At 42.5% G+C, this 21,261-nt stretch overlaps 2 protein-coding genes across 9 annotated transcripts in view; one reads left to right on the top strand and one right to left on the bottom strand.

Moving 5' to 3' along the window:
• Window positions 1–12,242, top strand: part of MME (membrane metalloendopeptidase) — a 94,340-nt gene extending 82,098 nt beyond the window's left edge. For all 4 annotated transcript variants that reach the window (XM_065557866.1, XM_008165041.4, XM_065557868.1 and 1 more), the window contains exons 21-23: window positions 5,572–5,667; window positions 6,059–6,135; window positions 10,773–12,242. In XM_065557866.1, coding sequence (XP_065413938.1) covers window positions 5,572–5,667; window positions 6,059–6,135; window positions 10,773–10,872 — 273 coding nt within the window. In that variant the 3' untranslated portion in view covers window positions 10,873–12,242. The remainder of the gene's footprint in view (window positions 1–5,571; window positions 5,668–6,058; window positions 6,136–10,772) is intronic.
• LOC112059097 (uncharacterized) overlaps window positions 1–12,523 on the bottom strand; it is a 160,058-nt gene extending 147,535 nt beyond the window's left edge. Inside the window, exon 1 of one of the 5 annotated variants that reach the window (XR_006175260.2) lies at window positions 11,856–12,523. The gene's annotated coding sequence lies outside the window, so the exon portion shown is untranslated. The remainder of the gene's footprint in view (window positions 1–11,855) is intronic. The other 4 variants (XR_010590598.1, XR_010590600.1, XR_010590601.1 and 1 more) reach the window with 4 other exon arrangements.
• Window positions 12,524–21,261: the final 8,738 nt, after the last annotated feature.

Here is a 21,261-nt window from a genome sequence, read left to right as displayed (position 1 = left end):
CTGCTAAAAGTAAGATCAAAGAGGGATCGACTAGATCTCGTATATGGACTAAAGATGAGGTTGCGCAGCTTATACAGTTGGAAAGGAAATATATTGGGAAAAGGAATATAAATAAATGTATTGAGAGCGAGATGAGGACCAAAACGAATAAACAAATATCAGATAAAAGACGAGAATTAGCAAAGAAGAAGTTAGTGGTAACAGGAGATAGGGGGGAAGTGACTGAGGTAGAGGACATTAGAGTAAATATATTAGAAATTCCGCCCCCAAGAGAGAGGATTTTCCCACTAAAAGGACATCCAGAAGTGGATTTAGTGGAGAAAATATGTAAACGGGGAAAACAAAGTAGGGAGGGAAGAGAAATAATAAATAGTTTAGGGGAAATTGAAGGATTATTAAAGGAGGATTTAACAAAAGCTCTCGGATGGGCAATGTTGGAAAAATTATGTTATTCATTAGTAGAGGGACAGGACCCTAGAAATGAAAGTCAAATAGAGTTGAGGAATAAAGGAAAAGGGAAGATTAGAAAGGAGGGGAGAAGGAAGCAATTTAATGCAATTAGGAGATATGCTACAAAGAAAGCTAAGTATAAATTCTATCAACAATTATTTGATAAGGATAGAAGAAGATTGACTCGCATTATAATGGGAGAGCCAGCTAAGGCTAAGTGTGCTATCCCTATGAAAGAAATTGAGGAATACTATGTAAATATTTTGGGAACAATTGGACATGGTAATATGATAGGGTGGCCATCATCCACAGAGAATGCGGATAATGATATATTAATGAGTCCGATCTCTGTGGATGAGATTAGAATAGCTTTAACAGAAATAAGAAAAGATAGTGCTCCTGGCCCAGATAAAGTAAAAGTGAGCAATTTGTGGGATATTTTTAATTTAGACTCCTTAATACTTACAAAAAATTTTAATATATGGTTTCTAAATAGACAGGTACCAGATGAATTTAAGAAAAATAGAACGATTTTAATACCAAAGACACAAGATGAGGAGGAAATGAAGAAGTTAACATCTTGGAGACCATTGACAATTGGGTCAGTTTGGATTAGAATCTATACCAAAATATTAGCAAAAAGACTGGTGGAAACAGTTAAGATATGTAATAGACAAAAAGGGTTTATATCCGCCCCTGGGTGTGAGGAAAATATTGCTATATTAGATAATTTGATTAAAGGGGCTAAACGAAATGGGAATGAAATTGCAATAGTGTTCGTAGATCTGGCTAAAGCATTTGATTCTGTGGGACACGGACATATAATAGCCGGGTTGAGAAGATTTGGTATAGATGAACATTTTATAGATATTATTAGGGACCTTTATGATAATTGCACAACTAGGGTATGGGTGGGTGATGAAGCTACTGAGTCTATTTTAATTAGGAGGGGGGTCAAGCAGGGTGACCCGTTGTCCCCAATTTTGTTTAATATTGCTATGGATCCCCTTTTAACTAGATTAGAAGTAGAAGGAAGTGGTTTTTATGTTAAGGGTAATAGTGTCACGTCATTGGCTTTTGCCGATGATGTGGCAATTTTAAGTAGCTCATATAAAGGAATGATCAAAAATTTGGGTATCTTAGAGGAGTTTTGTAAAAATACTAATCTCTCTGTTAATGTGAAGAAAACGAAAGGCTTTCATATTTTAACTAAACATAAAACCTATGTAGTTAATCCTAAGGATAATTGGCAGATAGGGTCAGAGAAGATTGAATATGTTCAACCAGGGGATTTTGAAAAATATTTAGGGGCTAGAATAGATCCCTGGATAGGTGTAGGGGGACCGGTACTTAAAGAAAAATTGAAAGATTGGAGTGAGAATTTAATTAAGGCCCCATTAAAACCGGCCCAAAAAATATTAATTTTACAGACATACATCTTACCGAAGCTATTTTATAATCTTCTTTTAATAGAACCCCCTTTTAATCTTTTAGACGATCTTGATGTGTTAGTTAGAAAAATAGTTAAAGAAATTTTACATTTACCTCAGTGTACCACAGATGGGATATTTTATTCTAGAGGTAGGGATGGTGGTTTAGCTCTCACTAAGTTTAGTGTGCAAATCCCAAATATGTTAATTCGTAAATGGAGGAGACATATTGTCTCGAGAGATGATTGGATGGACCTATCTTATCTATATGCAGGAGAAAATCTTGTGGATAAAATATTGTCATTTAGTGCAGTAACATCTCATCCCAAGAAATGGAGGGAAGAGGAATTTTTAAGATGGTCGGAACTGAGATGTCAGGGAATAGGGATAAAATATTTTAAAAATGATTTAATTAGTAATTCGATTTTTAGAAACTCTAGTAAAGTTAAATCGTCAGCGTATATCGCAGCATTGCAGCTTAGGGCAAATATTTATCCTACTAGGGAGACATTAGCAAGAGGAAGAGGAGGTGTGAATGCTCTTTGTAGATGGTGCGGTAAAGTGCGGGAGACTGTTCCCCATATCTCAGGACAATGTTATAAGACTAAGAATGCTAGGATAAAAAGGCATAATAGAGTAGTGTCTGCAGTTGTAGATAAGGTTGGTAAATTAGGGTGGAAGGCAATGATAGAGCCCCATTTGAGAAATAGTAAGGGTGAGTTAAGAAAGCCGGATATTATATTTATAAAAGGAGATACAGCAGTGGTGGTTGATGTTACAGTGCGATGGGAGGATAATGCCGGAAGTTTGGAACAAGCCCACAGTGAGAAGGTGGCTTATTATCTTGAGTTAGAGGAAGAAATTAAAAACTTAATGGGAGGTAAAAATATCCACTTCTTTGGTTTTGTGCTTGGGGCGCGTGGCAAGTGGAGTGAAGGTAATAATGATTTGTTACAATTATTGGGAATGGACAGAAGTAAAAATTTTAAGGAGAGTATATGTAGACTTGTTTTATATTCCACTATTGGTATGATGGCTATATTCAGTGACAGGTAAAGATCCCGGAGTTTCCATTCCGTGTATCTTGCCAAAACTAAATTTTAGCTATTTTGGTTTCCATGCTCTAAATTTTCAAATTTTTAATATTGTTTTGAACATTAACATATTTAGTGTTATTTAATATCTGCCCTTCAATAGAATGGTTTTAACTATATAATAAATACTTATTAATGGATGAAATTCCAATTTAAATTATTAGTTTATTTATTTATTTAACTACTGGATGTGGATGCGGACTGGCCGCGTATAGTAACCAGGAAAGGGCAGGTAGTCACGCCTGTACATAAATAGGGGGTGGGGTTCTGGAGGGCAGTTAGGAGCAGGGGTCCCAGGAGGGGGCAGTTAGGGGACAAGGAACAGGGAGTCTTAGGTAGGGGGTGGGGTTCTGGAGGGCAGTTAGGAGCAGGGGTCCCAGGAGGGGGCAGTCAGGGGACAAGGAGCGGGGGGGTGGGGGGCTGGGAGTTCTGGGGGGGAGCTATCAGGGGGCAGGAGTGGGGAGAGGGATCGGAGCAGTCAGGGGACAGGGAGCAGAGGGGTTTAGATGGGTTGGGAGTTCTGGGGGGGGCTGTCAGGGGGCAGGAGTGCGGAGAGGGATCGGAGCAGTCAGGGGACAGGGAGCAGAGGGGTTTAGATGGGTTGGGAGTTCTGGGGGGGGCTGTCAGGGGGTGGGGAGTGGTTGGATGGGGCGTGGGAGTCCCAGGGGTCTGTCTGGGGGTGGGGGTGTGGATAAGGGTTGGGGCAGTCAGGGGACAAGAGGCAGGGAGGCTTAGATAGGGAGTGGAGTCCTGGGGGGCAGTTAGGGGCAGGGGTCCCAGGAGGGGGCAGTCAGGGGACAAGGAACGGGGGGAGGGTTGAGGGTTCTGGGGGGGCGGGAAGTGGGAGGGGCAGGGGCGGGGCTAGGGCGGGGCTCCTCCCGTCCTCTTTTTTGCTTGCTGAAATATGGTAACCCTAGTATTGTGTGAAATTGGAGAACATGGTGATTTTTGCTGCAACTGAAACTTGTTACCACAGCTCTAACAGTAGTATCATGGAAAGGATCAGTCTAGAAATGTTAGCTGATTAAACAGCAGAATAAAGCCTCTGTTTATACACTAATCATCTTGGAGACAGATTGTGCCCCCTTGAGCCCAGGCACAGAGGGCTCCTTCATGTGCAGAAGCGGCTCAGTCCACTCCCCACTGCTGTCCATGCACCTAGCCAGCGGTGGTCTGAGGGGAAGAGTGGGTGGGTGAGATGAACATCGTCTCCTTATTCTGGTCTCATGCACTGTACTTTAGGAAGACAGCACAGCATCAGACTGCATTAACTTTTATACATAGCCCCAGGCTCTGGGGGCCATGGTGGGGTAGTCCCTGTTAGAGTGACTCCGAAGGAACATGCACAAGCCCACAGTGCTGAGGGTCAGGGCCTCCATGTGACTGGCTCTCTGGGGCCTGCCAGATTTGGAAGTTGGCCCCTCACTCTTTTCTGTGGAAGTTCAATCCGCCTGTCCACAAGGAGATGATATGACCAGGGCTTAAATTCAGCTGGTGCTGTCTGGAGCAGAACTCCGGTAAACATTTTCAACCCCCCTGGAGTCTTTATAGGATTTTGGGAGAGAGATGGGGGGGAGGACTTCAGGAAATACTCTATAAGAATGTAAGCCCTGGATATGAGGGAATCTCCCAGAAGCCCTCTGCCATGGTTTTTACCATGGCAGGGGACAATCTAGCCCAGGGGTCAGCAACCTTTCAGAAGTGGTGTGCCGAGTCTTCATTTATTCACTCTAATTTAAGGTTTCGCGTGCCAGTAACACATTTTAACATTTTTAGAAGGTCTCTTTCTATAAGTCTATAATATATATCTAAACTATTGTTGTATGTAAAGTAAATAAGGTTTTTAAAATGTTTAAGAAGCTTCATTTAAAATTAAATTAAAATGCAGAGCCCCCCAGACCGGTGGCCAGGACCCGGGCAGTGTGAGTGCTACTGAAAATCCGCTCGCATGCCACCTTCGGTACACATGCCATAGGTTGCCTACGCCTGATCTAGCCATAGGTAATTAGTAATGCTGGGAAATGCAGTGCGAGTACATGACAGTTAAATGGGATCTGATAAAATATTAACTAACGTAAAGCTTGCTGAAGTGGGGAGGTTATTGTCTAGAGGTATTGCCTACAGTCTCTACTGTTATTGTCATACAAGCACAATTCTTCTCCTGTACATTATCTTTTCTATAAAAAGGTGCATGACATCTGGATGCCGAGGGCATGACATATTACCAGCAATCACATCTTTCCTACTGAGACAATGATATCGCTGTGTTTCCTTTTCTATCAGTAAATTGCATTCCTTGGGCCTAATCCTCCCCTCACTTACCCCAGTATAAATCAGGAGTAACTGCCTGAATTTGGTGGAACTACACCACTGTAAAACTGATCTGAGAGGAAAATCAGGCCCTGGTCAATCAGGCCATTGTATTTCTTTCCTATGCTGGCCCCTCTTTTTCTGCACATGGGTGGTATTCAGCCAGAGAGGATACCTAAGATAGTCTTGCTGTCTTATGTCAAATAATCCATGTTCCTTCTCATTATAGTGCCATTTTGATAAGGGAAATAGGAAACCATAACATTTCTGCTCCATTCGTTTTGCAGGCCTATGAAAACTTTGTCAAAAAAAATGGAAAAGAAAAACTGCTTCCCGGGCTTGACATGAACCATAAGCAGCTGTTCTTCCTGAACTTTGCACAGGTATTGTATCCTCCTTGACTGAAGGTTTGAAAATCATTTTGAGTTACAATTTCACTGTAAGCTGGAACAGCAGTCTGACATTTCTCATTCTAACAAGAGCTGGCAGGATTGTTAAATTGAGCAGTGGCCATAGCAAAGCAGACAGGATGTTAATCCTAGCCACACACTTGAATTCATGCAGGAGTAAGTCTGCTAGGCACATTCTGCTAGGCTCAAATGCCTGTGAAAGTGCACTACAGTATGTGGGGTTTTATAGAATCCACATTTTTTCACTGTGGTCCAATTTGAAACGTGTTTTCCAGCATTAAATGTTTCATAATAAAACTAAAGCAGCACTTCTCCTGAAAAATCTTATTCACAACAGATCACTTTCTTTCTGATATGTTTCTAGATATGGTGTGGAACGTACCGTCCAGAATATGCTGTCAACTCCATTAAAACTGATACGCATAGCCCAGGCAAATTCAGGTCAGTGTTTATAATCATCATCCTCCGCTGTAAGGTAGCTTTTCACTGTAGATATCAAAGCACTCTACAAAGCAGGGCAAGTATCATTATCCTCATTTTATGGATGTGACACAAAGAAGTGACATGACTATCTCAAGGTCAGACAGCAGGTCAGTGACAGAGCCGGGAATAGATTGCAAACTTCCAGGCCCGTGTCCTTTCCATGTTGCCTCCTATGGTCATGTTCATTTAAGTTAGAGCTAGCCTCTGCTAAGGTTCTCCCCAAGATGGCCGAAAGACAGACAGGGAAGTGACTTAAAGGGCTGCGTGGCCTGAAGGCTAGGATTGAAATCCTGGCTCTGCTGAAGTCAATGGCAAAACTCCCACTGACTTCATCGGGGCAAGGATTTCACTTTGTATGTCTCTCTTGACAGCTGTAAGAGGAGAGGGCTTAGCCAGGGAAAGATGAAGAAATCAAATGGTCTCTCCACAAATAGGGATAATGGAAGGGAGGAGGATGGGCCTTTCTCTATTGTGGGAGCTCGTTGCCTAAAGATATGCGGGCATCACACCAAATCAGAAGCAGGAGCACCCTCCAGAACTCCAGGGGTGTTTTTGTTTTGTTTTTTATTGTCTGGATTGGGTCTTTTCCTTCACTGGTATTGCACAGACAGTGTGACTGTATCCCTAGACCAACATTATTATTATTTAATTATACTGAGGCAGTGTCTAGGCCACAAACAGGACTGGGGCAGCATTGTACTGGGCACTGTACAAACACAAGGGAAACAAGGTCCCTGTTCCCTCCCTATCCCTAACAAGAGGGAAGAAAAAAAGGCTGGTAACAGAGATTCTCCACCCCTTGAGCAACAACAGACCCACACACTGTGGCGTGATGGAGAGTGGAGTCATAGGTGGTCATGCCTAGTGGTAGGAGTCCAAATGCCAGACCCAAGGGGCAAGATAGGGTGGGAGCCAGGAATCAGAGCCGAGGGTCAGAACTGCATTACCAGGAGTCAGGGAAGGCAGCAGTAGGGCTGGCTCACAGGCAAGAGCAAAGCTGGGACAGGACTGGGTGCAGGGCGGGGTCTAGGCTGGAGCAGTGGCGGAGAAGAGCTTGGAGAGAGACAAGCACAGGGAAGCAGAGACTCTGTGGACATGTGCATTGAGCAACCAGCAACCTACTGCTCCTGCTGAGCTTAAGAACCGGCCTGCTAGCTTCCTCAGCCAGTCAGGCAGGGCGGTCCATCAGCCAGCCTAGCTGACTTGTTAGGCTCTCAGGAGTACTAAGCAGGTGCAGCTGCAGGGCCTTCCTCCTGACAAGCCGACCAATTTTGGAGAAAGCTGACTCCGTGTGTGAGGGGGTGTCAGGAGGAAGGCCCTGCAGCTGCACTTGCTCAGTACTCCTGACAGTCTAAAGAGTCAGCTGGGCTGCCTGACTTCCTTTTCCCCTGCAGGGGCTGCTCCCAGGGCAGGTCAGACCCACCTCTGGGATCTCCCCCAGCTGCAGGAAGCTCCACGGCTCCAGCTGTGTCCTCCCCACTCAGAGAGGCTGGTGCTCCAGATGTCACCCCTCCTCCCCCGCACGGAAAGGCTGCAGCTCCAGCTGTCACCCTCCCCCACGCAGAGGCTGCAGCTCCAGCCCTGCACTCGGGTAGGAGACTGCTGAGAAAACCACAGAGATAGTAACCCATGCTCCCATACCCTGCTACCCTCACTTCTGTGCTGCTGCTGGCAGTGGGTTTGGAGCTGGGCGCCCGGTCAGCAGCCTTCTTCTCTGACTGCCCAGCTCTGAAGGCAGCACTCCTGCCAGCACCAGGGCAGAAGTGCGGGTGGCAATCCCACGACCCCCCTACAATAGCCTTTCAACCCTCCCACCTTTGGTTACCACACCTTGAAATTTCAGATGTAAACATCTGAAAACATGAAATTGACTAATTTTAAAAAACCCTGGTCATGAAACTGACTAAAATGGACTCTGAATTTGGTATCAGGGGGTAGCCGTGTTAGTCTGTATCTACAAAAACAACAAGGCGTCTGGTGGCACCTTAAAGACTAACAGATTTATTTGGGCAAAGTAACTTTACTTCGCAAAGTAACTCCCTGCTCTCCATGTGTCAGTATATAATGCCTGCATCTGTAACTTTCACTCTATGCATCTGAAGAAGTGAGATTTTTACCCACGAAAGCTTATGCCCAAATAAATCTGTTAGTCTTTACGGTGCCACCAGACTCCTTGTTGTTTCTGAATTTGGTAGGGCCCTACTTATGAGGCTTAGGTGCCAAGAAGCTGCAGACAGTGTGGGGTGATTAGGACCCTTAAATTTTAACCTAAACCAGCACAACATTCAGTTTGAGCAACATAAAAACACTGTGTTTGTTCTTATAAATCCGATAGGCTAAGTCTCGTCAGAGTGGTAGATGCCACAATAACTGTGCTAGCCACAAAAATCATTGTACTTGCACTTGCACTCCCACTGATCACATTATCTTCTGCTACAGTTCATCACATCACTTCCAAAGGGCTTTCTTTCTTAACCCCCTCTCTTTACCAGAGAATTATTGTTTATCCCACAGATTCAAATATTTGGTGAAAGCAGTGACTGTTCCTACGGTAGTCATTAAACTGGCATTTCTGTGTAATCTGCAAACCTCTCCCCAAGGCAATTATATTAAAAACTCCTGCAATCCGCTGAATCTAGGCACAATGTTAATGTGGGTCTGCGGCAGTTCTTTATAGCTTTGCCTCATATTTGTGTTATTAATTTGTACAGTTCGTTAGTTCTTGTAAATTAATCGGCTTGATGTCTTTATGCATTTATACTTGGATGCACTTTGCTTCAGTGTCATACGTTAAGTCTCACTACTATTTTTATATCTATATAGGTAGCTACAAACAAAATGTGCCTAATCCAGCAAACCTTTACTCACACAAGTCATCTTACATGAGAAATCTCAATGATATTACTGGAATGATTTACAGGATCAGGCCCAACATAAAGCTCTAAAATATAAAGCATCTTTGTACATATTAGAATCGTATCTAAAACTACAATATATTTAATTTAAATATATAAAACTACCAGTATATTAATGACTTTGTATCAAAAAGTCATATGGACTCAAAATGTATGGGTTTATTTTATGCCTATTGCATTTGCTGGCGCTGATTTATTTCTCTGTCAAGGTGGGATGGGCAGTTTTATGTTGCTTTGTTATTTGCATTATATGTTTTTAATGTATGGATTGGGTGTTTTGAGCACTGGATGAGGAATAACAGAAACTTGTAGAAACCTGAAGTTGTTGATTAGATTACATTTGTTACAATTTGAATAAATGTAGCAATAGAATACAATATCTAACCACAATAAAACAAATGTGAAAGGAAGCCTTAGATTTAGGTGTCACTAAAGGAGGAAAAAGAAATGAAGTAATTTTTCAGATAATTTGCATTTGATTGTTATTCCACGTTAAAACAAATCAGATATAATAACAGATACAAGTCAAATCCTGCTCATGTGACTCACCTTATTGGTACTAGTGACATAACTAAAGCAAGCAGGATTTGTTCTCCACTGCCAATAGATCAACAATAATGACAGCTGTAAATCAGATTTTATTACACACCGAATATTTTTGGCAAAATCCCACTTCAGTGGCTCCAGCCCTGGGATTGGTCAAGGCTTTGCTGGATCACTTACTAGAAAGCCATCTTTGTTTTCTTTTATCTCTTCTATTTGGTCCCCTGTGCTGCTGATGGCTCCTGACAATACTTACCAAATATTCCCCTTTTGATTTTACAGAGCCGATCCAGTAATTTGTAACAAATGTAATCTGATAAACTGCTTCACCTCTATTACTGCTCACAATTTCCACAGACAGGTCTTGATTATATTGTATCTAATTGTTACTGAAATTATTCAGAAAATGATTTCTGCAAATAATTCTTGCTTCACAATCAATTCAGTGCCACTATTTGATATCTGACATTAAATACTGGAGTTGTTTTGGCTAGATGTATAGGTCACAAGGTATATTTCTGCCATGGGAGGGGTGTAATTCTTAGAATCAGGTTTCACAATACAAATCTGAAAATTGCTTTTTACTAGTATTTCCCAAAATTCACTTAAAATCTACTGTTTATGTCAACATTTCTTCCAGGAAACTTGTTCACTAGAATATCTGTGGACAGTGACCAGAAAAAGGGGCGTGACTATAGTCAAATACAACGAATACTAACAAAAAACTTCTTCAATATTCCTCCAGCTCTACGTTTTACCTACTTTTTACAGAGGACTTAAAGCACAAGTGAAGCTGTCTGAAAATTTTTCACCAAAACTAATGAAAGGCCATTACCCTGTTCCTATGATGTCAATGAGAGTTTGACTCCAACAGACATCAATGGAAATAATATCAGGCCTGTGTTTCTATGGGTCATCTTCTTTTGTATGTGATAGGAAATGTGCAAACTGGAAAAATAAAAATTTAGTTGGGCCACTACAATTTTAGAGGAGAAAGGGGGATAACCTGAAAAAGCTTAGAATTATGGATATTTCTTGAAATATTTTGAGATGCAGAAAATAACAGTTAGCTTTTATTTTAAGTTGGGTCATAAAGAGAATCAGTGGTGCCAACTTCTTTTTGCTTTTGTTTTAAAGGGTCATAGGATCATTGCAGAACTCTGCAGAGTTTACCGAGGCCTTTTCATGCACCACGACAGAGTACATGGACCCTGCAAAAAAGTGCCGTGTTTGGTGACAGAGCTATAAACCAGGCAGCCCAAGGACAAACTGCCCAAACAAACAGAAATTTGGAACTTACTGGGAGGACTGGGGGAAGGAAATGTGCTACAAAAGTCATTTGTTAGAGGACAAAAAAAATATATCTGTGAGATCAGAGATTCAAAACAATCAGTTCTTCAAATTAAGGTTTATTGCCAAGGCAACAAATATAATATATAAGCTGCTTTTTTATGACCAAACCTTGCAAAATATAAATCACTTAATTGTGTACCTATTGCTTCACTTTTAAACAACATTGTTATTATAGTTTAATTCTGTTTCCCATTTGGTCTACAGATTTTTTTATTCTCACTGGGGAACACTTTATCATCTACTCCTTTGAGAATTTATGCTAATATTTCTGATCAGATGGAGGAAGAAGATATTAAGTAACACATTATCTTGGACATCAAAATATAATGAGACAACAGTTCCTATAAAAAATGTCAGACTCTGTGCCCTCTTCTGTCATGATAAATGTGTTCTACCAAATGTTTGTTTTCATTTTTACTTGAAATGATTTATATTAGAAAAGTCCAAAGACCTGTTGTAATTCACTTAAATAATTTCTCAGTAATTATTCCAATGCTTAAAGGCTGAGTTCACTATTTACTTAGTTTTATTTACTACTTTCCAGCCAAAATGAAAATGTAGCTAATTTATTAATTTTTGAGTTTATAATCAGTAATGTTGTGATCAAAGACTCCTTCACAGTTTTCTAAGAGTTTTCTTGCTTTCTCTAAACTTGGTCTTTTTAAAAGATTTGTAGTAATATATAAATCATAGTTTTTATATTTAATTCTGAGCTACACTTATGACTTGAAGTTATTGTTATATATTTTATCAGTGGCGGCATATAATTGAGAAATTTTAGTTACACATAGTATGATATAATAAGACAAAGCCTATAAAACAGATCTCTAAAGGGATGCACACAAAAAAACAACTTTTCAGACTCACTTTTTCAATTTTTAGGGACAGATCCAGTAAATACTTTGACTTTGTTGATGTGAGTAGTCCATTTGAAGTCAATGAGACTGGTTATGTCAGAGTTATACAAGTGTTTGCAAGATTGGACCCTTAATCGGTACTGGCAAAAGGCTTTAAATACACTATGATATATATGAAATGCCCTTGTGCAGGTTGCCAAGGAACTTACTGCTTCTTGTATTGAAGCCAGTTAAGACTTCCAAAAATAAACACCAGATACCTCCAATGACTTCTATAATGGGTATACTGTATTTAAAAAACTATGTTCATTTTAGCTTTCTGAGTTTGTCGTCTGAGGAAAACCTTTTGATAATAAATTGAAATTATGAGCCAACTGCTCATTGTTGTCTACAATGACTACAGTGTATGTGTGTTTTCTGTAGGAGATGTGCAATAACAAAGATGTGTCGTCTGCAGTAGAGGTACAGAAATTCCAAACTCCCGGGGTGCCTGTTATGATTAACATGAGAACTCAAATTATTTGGTGATAGTTTAAAAAAAAGAAATGGATAATTTGGAACCTAGGGAAATTACACCAAAATGGACTGTGTTAGTCTTTGTCTTATGTGCGTTCATCACGGCAGGCTGACAAACAAAATACATCGAAACATAGAGCACCAAGTCCTCTTCCTGCACCCTGCCCAAGTAGTCAGGCTTAGTGTAGGACAAAAGGAAAAAATCCTCTGTGGATGCTACTGCAGTTCACCACCCACTGCATTACCACTCTACAAAGGACAAGAGCAGTGGCTCTGCGTAGTGGCAGCCCCCAGGCCATCTGCCAGCTCTGCGCTGCCAAAGCCATTGTACGGAGATCCTGACAGAGCCACACACAACTTGGCTCTGCAATGTATTCCCAGTGTAGACCTCTGAGCTGGCTTTCCAAATTCTATCCCCCACCTTGCACAAGACAACTCTAATCCCACTCCATCTGGGTCCCCCTGTGGCCACAGCAAAGGGGATAGCAATGTGTGACCTAGGAAGCCCTTCTGTGCCAACTGGCAGTGGGCACACCATAATATAACTCATATCAGGCCTGGCACTCTCCTTGCTCCTACTCGCTATTGTCATAATCTGTACCTAAAAGGTGCCCTGGAAGATATTATATGTAAACTAGTGACATGTTGATCATTAATATTAGTGTGTGGTGTATGTACAGCTGATATACGAATAATTATAAATACGTGCTGGAAATATTTTCTTAAAATGTGTTTGGCAAACAGGGTTTAAGACATCCCCACCTTAAACAAAGGTTTGTGGTTCTGCCTGCTTGAATGTGTTTCCAATGTAAATTGAGGAAGAAGAGACAACGAAATTACATTTACATGCAAAGTAGATAAAGTCCTCAGGCAAACCAGTGTGGGGGATGGCCTCTTAACAATGGAAGATGCAACTACAAGAAACCTCCTTGCCTCCTGAGATAAGGTCATTGAACTTTGGAAGAGATAAGCAAAGATAGAGAGCCATTTTGGTATCCATTACTGGACAGATACAAGTGGCCAGAGCTCTTGTATATCTGAGGAAAAACAAATAGAAATTTTCAACCAAGGAGGCTGAAAGTCTCTGAAAACTGAAGAAACCTCCTTATGTTCAGACTGTAACTTCCTGAAGTTAAATGTCATCACTAGAAAGCATGTATAGTTTGTAACTTTTCATCTCTCTTTCATTCGTACTAGAAGCCCACTTAATCCTAAATTTTTGGTTAATGAACTTCGTTTTAGTTTTACCACAAACCATCTGAATGCTGTGTATTTCAACTACATGTGGGTGGGCCTTCAGCTAAACTAGCAGGCTGGTACATATGGTGTCTCTTTGGAGGCAGCAAACTTAATATCTTCTGTGAGGGCCCAGTGAGAGGGACTGGACACTACAGAGGAGATAGTTTTAGGGAGACTCAGAACCGAAAGGACTGTTGGTGTCCCCCTACAAGGAGTAACCAGGATGATGGAAGCCAAGGTGAGGCTACCGTGCTGTGGGCATGCTGTTGGCATCAGGGCTCTGAGCCAAAGCTGCACAGCAGAGAGGTACCCATGGTTAAAGGGCAGGCAGTGACAGAAGACCTTACGGGCCTAAAATGTCACACAATGGCCCCAAAGAAAGGAGACTACAGAAAAGGAATAACAAGAACAAAAAAAGACAACCTTCTATTGTGTTTCTTTCTCTACTGGATCCCTCTCTCACCCCACTCTATTATCTTAGGTACTTGTATGGCCCCCATTATTGTATTGTCTGAATACTTCACAATCTTTGATGTGTTTCACATTTCCCTAGTTTGTTTATGAGAATGTCATGTAGGACTATGTTAAAAGCCTTACTAAAATCAAGATATATCATGTCTAGTGCTTCCCACCCCCCACCCCTCAAGGTAGTAACCCTTTCAAAGAAAAAAAAATTAAGTAGGTTTGACATGAATTTGTTCTTGACAAATCCTTGCTGGCTATTACTTTTAACCCTATTATCCTATAGGTGCTTACAGATTAATTGTTTGATTGTTTAATAATTTGTTCCAGTGTCTTTCCAGTTAAAGTTAGGCTGAGTGGTCTATAATTCTCCAAGTCCTTTTTTCTTTTTAAAGATGGGTACTTCGTTTGCCTTCCTCCAGTCCTCTGGGGCCTCAACCATCCTCCATGAGTTCCAATCGCTAATGGTTCCAAGATGTACTTCAGGAATTAGCTGAAGCACCGTAGAATTAATTTCATTAGGCTCTGCTGACCTGAATACATCTAACTTACCTAAATATTCTTTAACCTTTTCTTTCCCTAGCAGAGGGACAGCATGAGAAAGCACAAAGGTGCTTGTTGGAAAGTTTAACAAATGTGCATTGGAGGCTGATGTCAACAGCTTGGTAACAAATAAGAGAGGATCGGTAGTATGAGGATAGAGTGTGAAGGGCCTAGAAAGTGAAGACAAGCAGCTTATGTTTCATGCAGTAGAGAAGGAGGAGACAATGGGGAATGCGAAGAGGGAGTGACATGGTCAAAGCCACAGGCTAGGGAAATGATCTTTGCTTCAGCATTCTGAATGGATATGAGTGAGCAAGATTGCATTTGTCAATGAAAAAGAGAAGGATGTTGCAGTAATCAAGACATGCAATGATGAGAGTTTTCACAAGTTTTAGCTGGATGGACAGGAGCGGCCCTATTTTACAGATGGTCTACATAAAGAATTGGCAAAATTTAGACATAGCCTGGAGGTGAAGACCTAGAGAGAGGTCCAAGCTGAAGATGAGAAGGAGGCAAGGATGGTGTTATTTTCCATAGTAACCAAGAAAGGAAGTAGTAGGGAGGCTTGGTTGGGGAAGATTAGAAGCTCTGTTTTAGCCATGTTCAGCTTGAGAAGACAGCTAACTTAGTAGAGAAGGAGAGGGAAATCCATGGCCAATAATGTTGCTCAGTAGTACAGTTGTTTCTCTCAGACTGGCAATAAGAAGCTACTCATCTTATGGAAAGTACCAAAAAACACTGGCCACAGCAGCAGCAGAAATTGTTGGATGAAGCAGAACTTCTGCCCCTATCACAATTGGACCAGACGACTTGCTGAGACCAGCTTTTTTCTTTTGTGATTTTTTCCCCTATGTTTCATTGTCTGCCTCTTTTTTTCTTATTAGAGAGATAAGGTGGGTTAGGTAATATCTTTTATTGGACCAACTTCTGTTGGTGAGAGAGACAAGCTTTCAAGCTACACAGAACTCTTCCTCAGGTATGAGAAGGTACTTAGAGTGTCACAGCTAAATAAAAGATTGAACACATGGAATATGTGCTAAGGGAACATTCCAGGTGAAGTAGCTGTTTAACGCCCTTGTAGACATAGGACAAAAAAAGGTGTTAGTGGAGTACAAATTGTTGTAATAAGCCATCAATCCAGTGTCTGTATCAAGACCATGATTTTTAGTGCCTAGCAAAGTTATGAATTTAAGCTCCCATGTTCATCTTTTGAAAATGTTGTGCATGTTCCCCTTGAGGATGAGGACTGAGAGGTCAGATATAGAGTGATCACTGTGTGAAAAGTGTTCACCCACAGGTGATATGGTGATTTTGTCTTTTATCATTTTCCTGTGTGAGTTCATTTGACAACATAGAGAGTATCTGGTTTCACTCATATAGTTGTTATTGGGGCATTTAGTGCACTGGTGAGGTACACCACATGTGATAGGCATGTGTAGAACCCAGGGATCTTGAAAGGTGGGTTGTGGGGGGGGTGTTGATCATTGTAGCAGTAGAGATATGTCTGCAGGTTTTGCATCTGTTTTTTCTGGCAGGGTTTGGTGCCACTTTGAGTTGGTGTGTCCTGGTCTGGGGAGGTTGCTTCTGATAATGAGCTTGGAGAAGTTGGGGGGTTGTTTGAAGGTCAGAAGTGGGGGTGGGGGTCAGGAAAGATTTTAGGATGGGATCCGCCTTGAGTATGGACTGTACTTGTTTGATGGTACCCAGTATGGGTTCCAGGGTGAGGTGGTAGGTGACAACGAGGGGTGTGCGGTCAGAGAGGGTTTTATTTCTGTATTGAAGCAGGTTCTCTCGGGGTATTTTGGTGGCCTATTTCATGATGCAATCTACTTCTCTTTTGGAGTATCCTTGTTTGCTGAAGGCAGTTTTGAGTGTGTTAAGGTGTATATCCCGGACTTTCTCCTCAGAGCATATTCTGTGGTATGAGTGTCGGGCTGTAAATAACAGACTTCTTGGTGTGTTTGGGGTTTGTTACTAGATCTATGAAGGTAGGTGTGGTGATCCTTGGGTTGCTTGTATATAGATGTTTATAAGGTTCCATTGTTGAAGCTGATTGTGGTGTCCAGGAAGTTGATGGAGTGTTCCAGAGAGAGAATAATGTCTGGGTGGTGGTTGTTGAAGTTGTGGTAGAAATCTATGATGGAATTTAAGTCGTCTGTCTAGAGGATGAAAATATCATCGAAGTATCTCAGGTATATCATTAGTTTCGTAGTGCACTTGTCCAGAAATTCTTATTCAAGGTGGCCCATGAAGAGTTTGGTACTTTTGGGAGCCATCCTAGTACCCATGGCTGTTCCCATGGTTTGGAGAAAGTTTTTGTTGCTGAACGTAAAATTGTTATGGGTAAGGATGAAATGGACGAGTTTGGCCATGTGTTTGGGGTGGATATCTGAGGGTTGTCCATTGTCTTGTAAATATATGAGGCAGGCAGCTATACCATCACTGTGAGGGATGTTGGTGTCAGAGAAGTGACATCCATGGTGGCAAGGACAGTGTTCTGAGGGAGGTTGTTAATGTTGCAGAATTTGTGGAGGAAGTCAGTTCTGTCCTGGAGGAAGCTGGTCCTTCTTGTGGTTTTTGTTTTGTTTTATATTACAGTCCATTCGTCTGGGACAGTGAGCTGCGGGGAAGGAAGTGTGTTAAATTCCAGTGATATACGGAATATAAAAGAAAATGTGTGAAAAAAATGAAATTACAGTTTCACTGGTTTGGTGTTAATTGTGTACGTGGCAAATGTGGCAGATCTTTCTGATGTGGGCAAATGAAATCTAAGTTCAGTGTGCCTACACAGAGCTTCCAAGAAATAACCACATATTACTTATTTAGAGTTTGGAGGAGGTACCTGTGCAAGGATGGAAGGGTAAAATTTTTAAAAGTGCCTAAGTGAATTAGCAGCCTAACTCCCATTTTCAAAAAATGTATAGGCACCGAGGAGTCTGCATGACATCGATTTAGGTTCCTAAGTCACTTTTGAAAATACATAGGAATAACCAATGAGAGGGGTTTTCCATATGACCATGAATGGAAGATAAGGAGTGTAAAGGAATAAGCACCCATGTGGGTTTCTTAAACTGGGTATGGGCTGCCTCAGAGGAAGGACTCCTACCTGTGCCTCTGAAAATCCCTTTGAAAAATCACTTATGCTTCCCCCCAACCCCCCACCCCACCTTTCATTCGGATGCTCAATTAGGCAACAAGCTAGGCAACGAGATTTAGGCAACGAGATGTTTTTGAAAATTCTGGCCTCATGTTTTAAAGCTATTAATGTGCATGCTGTACTCTCACTTGTTTTTAATAAGCAGGTCTAGTAATTGAAACAACAAAATATTTTGTTTTAGAAGCAGCCTCATTATTCAGCGATGAGTCAGTGATTATGAATCTTTCACTCAAGCAAAGGCAAAATCTTGGTCTTCTTAAAAAAAACCCATAACACTCCTCATTCAGAGGTAAGATATTTAACATTTAACAAACACTGAAGATCAGAACATACCTTTCATCACAGCATGCAAACTAATTAACCACAATGAGGCTTTTCCTTCTCTAAGAATGAATGTCAGGGAAATATTTATAGAGATGCCCTGTAAAACATATAAGATAGAAAGTGTTTACCAAAGGCCTTAAAAACAACATCAGGCCAAGGAAATGTCACTGACTCCTACATTTATATTTTAGCGCTTTCTCAATCAAACATTTAAATGCCCTGAAGATTTCACAGCAGGAATTCAACTTGTGGGTGACTGCATTGGATCTCTGTAGAGATCACTGTACAATAAACTGTTGTATTTACAAGTTGAAGTTATAACCATGATAAAGCCCACAATTTTGGCACACAAATGTTTAGTAAATTTCCCGTTGAGGTGTAGGAGAAAAAACAATAATTCAGGGGGAAGATTGGAGTGCAAGCCCACCCCACATTCACCAGGGCCACCCGGGGGGGGGGGGAGACGACAAGTGGGGCAATTTGCCCCAGGCCCCGGTCACCGCAGGGGCCCCTACGAGAATATAGTATTCTATAGTATTGCAACTTTTTTTTATAGAAGGAGCCCCCGAAATTGCTTTGCCCCAGGCCCCCTGAATCCTCTGGGCGGCCCTGACATTCACCCTACAACCACCCACAGCTCCTCTGCCACAGAACTAGGCCCAGCTCCCTGCTCCAGGCTTTGCAACCGGGCACATGGGTTGCAATGCCACTCAGGTTTGGTCCGTCTGCCCCTCTGTAGATGGAGGCAGAGGTAGACAGGCCAAACTTGAGTGACATTGCAACCCTGTGCACTAGGTCGCAACACCACTCAGTTTTTACAGCAACTACCAACAATTCATGGACTTTATTCAAATTCATGATTTCCATGATCACCGTGACCTCTGTGACAAAATTGTAGCCTTAACCACGATGAATAAACAAGGTACTAATGATGGAAACAATGTGCTACCAAGTGTCTGTATTTTCCATAAAATGCACATGTCTCCTAATGCTATAATGTCACCAATGAAAATCTGGGGTTTGGTTTGGTTTTGTTGAATGAAAAATGCATGTAGAATGAAATTGGCATTAACAAAGACATCATGAAATAGTAATATCCGGGGGGGAAACTAACTGATGTCCCATAAAGCATGTATCAACTGTTTCTTCCTCAATTCTCTTCGCAAAACAGAATTTCACACTGACCATATCAGGGTTTACATGAAAGACAAATATGCTAATCTCTGAGCATTTCAATTTCTCCTTATTAGTGAATGTCAAATGTGAATTTCCTCTCTTGCTAAACCCCTCCACCTTGCTTTCCCTGAAGGTTCCATCCTTGGCTTCCATCTTCTGTGAACATCTTATCTCCTTTGGTCATCTCCTTTCCAATTCATTGCAGGCCAAAGCCAATGCATAAAGGGGGAGGAGAGTCTCATGGTTTTCTCCCTGAGGTACTTCCTCAGTCGAAGTTCTCATCCCTCCTTGGTTCAGGGAGGGAAGAAGTAGCAAATGCTGCACTTGGCAGAGATATGAGCCTCCCCCAGGCAGTAAAGGCAGTGCTGATGTTTGTCACTGACCAAGAAGAAACGGAGGCAGGTAACACAGTTAAATCCCGGGACAGTCTTTAATCCTGGGACTCTAGGCATAGTCCTTCTCCCCAGGGAGAGGGTCCCTGAGGCAGAGAGAAACTAAACTATACTAAAAAACACAAACAGTAAAAATACACAGAGGATTCCAACTCATGCCATGCAGCTGTAAGAAGGAACTGGAGAAGTGTTAGTCCCCTGGGCCCCTTATGCCTTCAGTATGGAGCACAAAGGGAGTGATTGCACAGGCACAAACCAATGAACTAATCACTCCCAAACCCCATCCAGCCTAAAAACTAAAGCTTCCCATCCTCAACCTACTTCCCTCCATATTCAATTCACCCCATCAGAAAAAGACCTGGGGAAATAGACAGGATTTGTAATGTGTCCTGAATGCTATACTCCTGAGGGCATTCTGCACACAAAAAAATTAAAAATTCTGCGCACAATATTTTAAAATTCTGCAAAATTTTGCACATTTTATTTGTCAAATAAATCTGGAGCCTCCAGCATTGCATTGGGAAGCACAGGCCACTTGCTGCACAGAGGTGAGAGATCACTGTGCAGCTTCCCCCCAGGACACGGACTCAGCAGTGAGGCTGCACCCAACCCTGACACTGCACAAGACCCGGGCCTGCCCCAGAAACACCCCAGGGCCCTGCTCCTCCATGCCAGGTGCACCAGGTGTGGGCAGGCAGGCTCAGCAAGGCAGAATCCAAGTGTGGAAGGGCTTAGTGCAGGGGATTCAGGTGTGGGTTGAGAGGGTTCTGTGTGGGGCAATCTGGGTACAGGCAGCTCAGTGAGGGATCCGGGTGCATGGGGGATCTGGATGCACAGGGGCTTGTTGGGGGGGGGGGTTCTGGGTACAATGGTAATGGGACTCTGCAGAGAGGTCCAGGTGAAGGTGGTTGGGGCTCAGCGGGAGGAGATTGGTGGGGCGGGGTTTGATAGAGCTCGGCAGGGGGCTCTGGGTGTGGAGAGTTTAGTGGGGGGTCCAGATGCTAGGGAAGTGGGGCTCGGTGGGGTGGAGATCTGGATGCGGGTGGCTTGTTAGGGTAGTCCAGGTGCAGGGGGAGTGGGGCTGGTCGGGGGTATTCTGAGTATGGAAGGGTGAGGCTCAGATGGAGAATCTGGGTATGCGAGGGTCTGGATGCCTGGTGGTTGGGAGGATGGGGGAACAGCTCCCTGTAAAGAGATCCATCCCCCTTCAGCTGAGGGGTAATGGGTGCAGAGCTTTCCTGCAGCTGGGGGAGAAATGGAGGTGGGTCTGACCTGGCCCCGGATGCCATTCAGGGGAAGAGGACGTCCTGTCCTTCCCAGCCCAGCCGGGACTAGCAGCTGAGCCCGGCCCAGGGTAGGAGCCACCAGCCTGGTCTTCCCCAGTCCTGCCCCCTTTGCCTCCCCCCCCCGTGATTTACCTTCTCTCTGCCTCAGGGATCTTCTCCCTGGACACCCAAAACATACTGCTGGGGAGGGTCACATGACTGCTCTTGTGGCTTCCCTTTTCTTCCCTTTCAGAAAGTCTTTTTTCTATGGGGACACAAAGAAATCAGCAGGGGACATGAATTCTGCGCATACGCAGTGGTGCAGAATTCCCACAGGAGTTA

The sequence above is a fragment of the Chrysemys picta genome, chromosome 9 (genome assembly GCF_011386835.1).
Source record: "Chrysemys picta bellii isolate R12L10 chromosome 9, ASM1138683v2, whole genome shotgun sequence".
NCBI lineage: Eukaryota > Metazoa > Chordata > Testudines > Emydidae > Chrysemys > Chrysemys picta.
The sequence above is the reverse complement of the archived record's forward strand: the minus strand, read 5'-3'. Positions and strand labels throughout refer to the sequence as shown.